Source organism: Myotis brandtii, unplaced genomic scaffold (assembly GCF_000412655.1).
Source record: "Myotis brandtii unplaced genomic scaffold, ASM41265v1 scaffold194, whole genome shotgun sequence".
NCBI lineage: Eukaryota > Metazoa > Chordata > Mammalia > Chiroptera > Vespertilionidae > Myotis > Myotis brandtii.
The window spans coordinates 574934-582048 of record NW_005357232.1 but is presented as its reverse complement, the minus strand read 5'-3'; the positions used below and the strand labels follow the sequence as shown (position 1 = coordinate 582048).

At 40.5% G+C, this 7115-nt stretch overlaps 1 protein-coding gene across 1 annotated transcript in view; it reads left to right on the top strand.

Moving 5' to 3' along the window:
• Positions 1 to 7115, top strand: part of PPP2R3C (protein phosphatase 2, regulatory subunit B'', gamma) — a 34018-nt gene that overhangs the window by 24960 nt on the left and 1943 nt on the right. The window contains exons 9-13 of the mRNA XM_005864962.2: positions 2588 to 2643; positions 2722 to 2797; positions 3255 to 3391; positions 4775 to 4912; positions 5966 to 6025. Of these exons, the coding sequence (XP_005865024.1) occupies positions 2588 to 2643; positions 2722 to 2797; positions 3255 to 3391; positions 4775 to 4912; positions 5966 to 6025 (467 nt within the window). The remainder of the gene's footprint in view (positions 1 to 2587; positions 2644 to 2721; positions 2798 to 3254; positions 3392 to 4774; positions 4913 to 5965; positions 6026 to 7115) is intronic.

Below are 7115 nucleotides of genomic sequence, written 5' to 3'. Positions count from 1 at the left end.
TGGCCAGTCTGGGTGAGGGGCTGAGGGCTGTTTTCAGGCTGGCCACACCCCCTTTAGGGTGGGGGGTCCCCTCTAGGGTGCCTGGCCAGTCTGGGTGAGGGGCTGAGGGCCGTTTTCAGGCTGGCCAAGCCTCCCAGCGACGGAAGCTCCCAGTCTCTCCTTTTTTCTGTTTTTTTTTATTCTGGGATTTATTTACCTTCTATAATTGAAACTTTGTAGCCTTGAGAGGAGCTCAGAGCCAGCCAGGGCGGGCGGGAGGGAAGCCTCCTGCTCGCTCCAGCTATGTGGCCACGGCCGCCTGAAAGCAGGTATCTGGAGTTTATTTACCTTCTATAATTGAAACTTTGTTGCTTTGAGTGGAGCTCAGAGCCCGACACGGCAAGCAGGAAGCTTGGCTTCCTCCATCATTGGGGCAACCAAGCCTCCTGCTTGCTCCAGCTCGGTGGCTGCCAGCTGCCATCTTGGGTTAATTTGCATATAGTCACTCTGATTGGCTGGTGGGCGTGGCTAAGGCATAGCGAAGGTACGGTCAATTTGCATGTTTGTCTTTTATTAGTGTAGATAATTGAAACTTTGTAGCCTTGAGCAGAGCCCAGGGTGGGCCAGGGTAAGCGGGAAGCTTGGCTTCCTCCATCACCAGGGGCAACCCCAGCCTCCTGCTCACTCCAGCTCCAATGGCCACCGCCATCTTAGTTGGGTTAATTTTCATATTCGCTCCTAATTGGCTTGTAGGCATGGCTTGTGGGTGTGGCGGAGTGGTGGTTAATTTGCATGTTTCTCTTTTATTAATGTAGATAATTTGCTTTCTGATATGTAAGGTAATGGAGAACTACGCTTTTTGATCAAATTTGTGAATTGGGAGATAGAACCATTTAGCCATGATGTATTTTTCTTTTTCTCAAGTGAACTATCCTATATGGAGCTCAGATTGCTGTTCTAACCTGTTGAAACTTAAAAGACTTCAATATATGTATCTGGGACCGGGGAAGGGACAGAAGGCCCAAATCAAAGTCTTTAAGTCTCCTATACTTGAAAATTCAGCTATGAGTCTATCATAGTATGTCATAGCTGACAGGCTTTTTTAAACATCTCCATTATAGGAACATACTAGTACATATCTTTTTCCTTAAAATTTTACAAAAATAAAAGCTAACAGGTTTTTTTTTGTTTTTTTTTTTATTGATTTTAGAGAGGGAGAGGGAGAGATAGAAACATCAATGAGGAAAGAGAACCATTGATTGGCTACCTCCTGGGGATCAAGTCTGGAACCTGGCCATGTACCCTTGACCAGAATTGAACCTGGGACCCTTCAGTCTGCAGGTCGATGCTCTATCCACTGAGCCAAACCGGCTAGGGCTAGCTAACAGTTTTCACTATTTATTATGTACCAGGTACTATGCTAAGCATTATACATTGATTCTTTCATTTCCTTCCCATAACTCCATAAGGAAGGTATTACTATTACCCACATTTTATGTGTGAGGCCCCTGAGACTTAGATTATATATCTAGAAGTGGCATTTAAATTCTGATCCTTCTACTCATAACCATGCTTCTATATTGCTTCCTATTCCAGAACCTGCCAAAGAAAAATGGAGACAGTCTCCTTGTTTGATTACTAGCTGTATCATTTTCATCTCCACAGAATACTCAACATAATTTTTTAAGGAATCAGTTATTAAAGTAATTTTAGAAAGAATTTACCAATTGGATTTACATAGTTGGGGTATACAGGTAGACATAAGAAGTAGAGATTTTATTAAATACTAGAGGCCCGGTGCATGAAATTCGTGCACAGGTACGGTCCCTAGGCCTGGCCGGCGATCAGGGCCGATCCGGGCCTTCCTTCCCCTGGGTGCTGGCTGCTGGCCGGGGCCTTCCTTCTTCTGGCCACCGGCCGGGGCCTTCCTTCCCCTGGCTGCCGGCTACTGGCCAGGGCCTTCCTTCATTCCGCACTGCCCCCTCGTGGTCAGTGCACATCATAGCGGGCAGTCGAACTCCTGGTCCATCAAACTCCCAAGGGGACAATTTGCATATTAGCCTTTTATTATATAGGACTAGAGGCCCAGTGCACAAAATTCGTGCACTGTGTTTTTGGGGGGTCGGGGGAGTCCCCTCAGCCCAGCTTGTGCCCTCTCGCAATCCGGGACCCCTCACTCCTTAGCACCCGCCTTCTCACTGCTCCTTACCACTCGGCTTGCTGCTCCTTAGCGCTGCCCCAGAGGCGGGAGAGGCTACCGCCACTATTTTCACTAGCCATGAGCCTGGCTTCTGGCTGAGCAGCGCTCCCCCTGTGGGAGCGCATTGACCATCAGGGGGCAGCTCCTGCGTTGAGCATCTGCCCGCTGGTGGTCGGTGTGCATCATAGTGACCAGTCATTCTGTTCATTCCGCCGTAATTGCTTAGGCTTTTATTATATAGACTTCCTGCACATTTCCCCTTTCATAGCACTAAAGACTTTGGAGCATAAGAGCTAAGAAGGTTTAAAATATCAATTGTTTGATTGTTCTTATAAAATAGTACCTTTATAAAATTGCTCTTGTTTTTAAAGTGTAATTAAGTAATCATATTTTTTATGTTCTTTAAAGGGAAGATAAAAATTCAAGATATTTTAGCATGCAGCTTCCTAGATGATTTATTGGAGGTAAATGTTTTTTTAAACCACTTATAAATTATATCACTTGACAGTTGCTATCTTCTAATTGTCTCTGTGTTCATTTAGTTAAGGGATGAGGAACTGTCCAAGGAGAGTCAAGAAACAAATTGGTTTTCTGCTCCTTCTGCCCTAAGGGTATATGGTAGGTTCCTGTCATAATACTAAAATTTGAATTATTAATTCCTTAGTTAATTGGTGTTCAAAGGACATTTTTTTAAAATATGTATTTTTTATTGATTTCAGAGAGGAAGGGAGAGAGATAGAGATAGAAACATCAATGATGAGATTCATTGATTGGCTGCCTCCTGCATACCCTCTACTGGGGGGGATCAAGCCCACAACCCAGGCATGTGCCCTTGACCGGAATCGAAGCTGGGACTCTTTAGTCCGCAGGCCGACACTCTATCCACTGAGCCAAACTGGCTAGGGTGACTGGTTTTGATAGAGATTGCAGGGATTGATGATTTCACTACCTTTACTGTAAAATAATTACTTTGAAAGTCAAAACATTAACCAATAAAAAGAACTTTATGTGTTTATTCTTTTGTATTAGAATTTTATTTGGTCACAACTGTCTTTTTATCGTCTTTCTTCTCAAGGCCAGTATTTGAATCTTGATAAGGATCACAACGGCATGCTCAGTAAAGAAGAACTCTCCCGTTACGGAACAGCAACCATGACCAATGTCTTCTTAGACCGTGTTTTCCAGGAGTGTCTCACTTATGATGGAGAAATGGTATTAGTTTAAATCTAACAAGTTTAAAAAATATAGGTTCCCACAGCTTTCAAAAGCCTTTTTCTTGATGTGATACAGTGTTTTTTATATCAGTGTGTAACAGTATCTTAAAATGTATTAAATGATCAAATTATTTGAGATTCAAAGAGCCTTGAATCTTAAGGTAAATTTGTTTTACAACATGACTTGCCTATGGATTCTGGGCAAATAGAAAATTTTAATAATTTTATTTCGTTGTCAGTGTACCGATTGTAAAGGGATGTAGACTAGGTAAAATAAAAATCTGAAAATTTGGCAAATGCTATTGACCATTTTCATAGAGATGGTTCATCCATTAAATTACCAGGTCAGATAGTACCACATACGCCATGATTTAAATCTAAGAATCAGGTTATATTACTCTCCATAAGTGGCTATATTAGTAGCTAAAGATTGACTAACATGTACCTGTCCTTATATTGCAGAAAATTATAATAGTATTTTTAAATTACCATTCTTGCTATTAAATACATGTGTTAAGGGTGTGATAAATTTTCCAAACCCAATGATGCTTAAGAAATGGTCAGACTGTCAGAAGAGAATCAGGGTTCTAGGTTTTATCACTAAGCTTTAATAGGAGTTTTCTAAACAATACCATTGTTAGCCAACTGCAAAGGAAAAGGGGGGAAAGGCACAGAAACTTTCGTGATTCCCACAATTGTCTACTATAGACAGTGAGGAACTTTATAAATGCTTCTGGTGAATAAAGAAAATCAGAAGCTACAACTATGCTTGGAGATAAGACGATGATTAGGCTATATCTCTCTAGTTCTTTATACTGCAATTTAAGCAAAAAGGAATTCTTAATCTTAGCCTAAAAAAATCTCTTCCAAGAATAGGAATTTGTATTTAAAAAAAGAAAAAAAAAAGAATAGGAATTTGTGAGATTCTCCCATGTATTTTACTTCTTTTCACTATGCAGAAAAAGTAATCTATGACTAGATTTAAAACTTTTAAACAGTATATCAAATAGCTATTTGAATTTAGTTCTATTCATTCCAGATAATTTTTTTTCAAAATAACCAAACTGAAATGAAGACATAAATGTAGTGGCAATGTACACTAGCTTAGTCACTATTATTCAAAAGCATAATAAGAGAAAATTATGATTTAACACAGAAAATCTCTTCTCATAAGAAATGAACTGTGTCCCAAAACCTGTCCTGTACAGATTAACTGCTATATAGAATTCCTAGAAACCAACATTAACTATACAAATAGATTTATCATTTCATGTTTTAAAAGTCTTGCCACTTTTGATTGCAAAGTAGTTTCAGATTATTAGACACTCAAAAAGTTAATTCCAAATATGGTCTCTAATAAATTTTCTTTTCTTTTCTATAGGACTATAAGACCTACCTGGACTTTGTTCTTGCATTAGAAAACCGAAAAGAACCTGCTGCTCTGCAATATATTTTCAAATTGCTTGATATCGAGAACAAGGGATATCTGAATGTCTTTTCTCTTAATTACTTCTTTAGGGTAAGTCTCATTCATGTAAATGAGTCATTGTTCCTTAACATATATGTTACATATACCATTTGGTTTAAAATACCTACTCAGTGCCCTGGCTGGTGTGGCTCAGTTGGGCGTCATCCCATGCACTGAAGGGTTGCTGGTTCAGTTCCTGGTCAGGGCACATTCCTGGGTTGCAGGGCTTGATTCCTGGTAAAGGGAGGCAACCAGTCGATGCAGGAGGCAGCCAATTCATGTTTTGCTCTCACATCAGTGTTTTTTCCCCTCTCCTTTTTCTTTCTAAAAATAATGTTTAAGCTTCACATTTTCTAGTGAATGACTCAGCTAAAATGTTTGTCAAATTGAATCACAATACAGTTGACCCTTGAACAACATGATTTTGAACTGTGTGTGTGTGTGTCCACCTGTATGCAGATTTTTTCTATAAAATACATTGAAAAATTTTTTTGAGATTTCCTCACTACAGTGAAGAAGTCATGAGTTACACCTAAGCTACCATAAAGCAATCATATTGCTACTAAGTTTTCCATACATGCATCATTATCCCTGAAAATGAATATTCTTTTTCACATCTTTTCATTTTTGATATCTAATGTTAGTTGTCAAGTAGATGGCAAAGTGTAGGGTGGGAGGGGAGGTGGTGGATTGGGTATCTTAAAGAATAGGGAAGGTATGAACAGCATTCGTGGGTAATGGGAAGACATAATGGAATAATTGCTAGGCCACGTGAAAGGCTCATCTAAGGTTGGAGAATATTCCTATGTTGTAGCAATAATCTGTAGTTTTGTATACTTTCTTTCTGAAGCTCTCAATAGCTAAGGTGTAGGTCTAGAAAGGTTGATGGTTACACTGACCCAGTAATTAGGTTTTGCTGAGTAGTGATATGCAAGGTCAAGGATGTTGAGAATTTTGGCAAGAGTGGTTGAAACGATGAGGCTTGTGGTTTGATAGGAAAGTAATTGGAACTAGAAAGAGGCCATGGGAATTTTTGGGGGGGGGGGGAAAGGGGCTGTTCTGTATTTCATTTTTTATTTACAGATTTATTTCTGTTAAATACAGGCCATACAGGAACTAATGAAAATCCATGGACAAGATCCTGTTTCATTTCAAGATGTGAAGGTTACTTTTTCCTTTAACTTACATAATACCAGCTAACCATTTGTATTAAATGAAATTTTATATGAAAGTAACTTATGGCCGAAACCGGTTTGGCTCAGTGGATAGAGCGTCGGCCTGCGGACTGAAAGGTCCCAGGTTTGATTCCGGTCAAGGGCATGTACCTTGGTTGCGGGCACATCCCCAGTGGGAGATGTGCAGGAGGCAGCTGATCGATGTTTCTCTCTCATTGATGTTTCTAACTATCTCTCTCCCTTCCTCTCTGTGAAAATTCAATAAAATATATTAAAAAAAAAAAAAGTAACTTATGAATTATAAAGTACTGAACCAAATCAAGTATTTGCTCTTATTTGTTCCAATGATATTTAAGTCATTAGAAACTGAGACCACAGTTTGACTAATGATTTTTGTAGTTTGATTTTAGCATTTTCACCCTTGTGTTCTCATTGACAGCTTTAATTCATTTTGATTGAAAATTAAAAGAGAATCAATCTGGCCAGCATCCTTTGGCAAACTATAACACTGTAAACTGAATTTTTTAACTTGGGAACTATTTAGGTCAGGCACATTTTCAGTCTGTTACTTTAAAGGGCTTGCTTTGGTATTACTTAAGGAGACATCAATCCTACACTATGAAAACTGTCACTGAAACATATGCTGCTACTTAGCACTTTAGTATTGAGACTTTCTCCAGCTATGAAAAACAAGGAGTATCCAGTATTGATTCAGGTTCAAACTGAATATATATATAAAAGCCTAAACGACCATCGCAACCGAAACAACCGAACAGACGACCTAATAGGCTGCGTGGGGCGACAAGGCCAGCAGGGGGGTTAGTGAGGGACGACCAAACGACTGAACAGCGGGCTGTGTGGGGCAACCAGGCTGGCAGGGGGGTTAGTGAGGGCCGACCAAACGACTGAGCAGCAGGCTGCGTGGGGCAACCAGGCCAGCAGGGGGGTTAGTAAGGGGAGACCAAACAACTGAACAGCAGGCTGTGTGGGGTGACCAGGCCCACAGGGGGGACAGTTGGGGGTGACCAGGCCGGCAGGTGAGGCAGTTGGGGGCGGCCAGGTTGGCAGGGGGGGGCAGT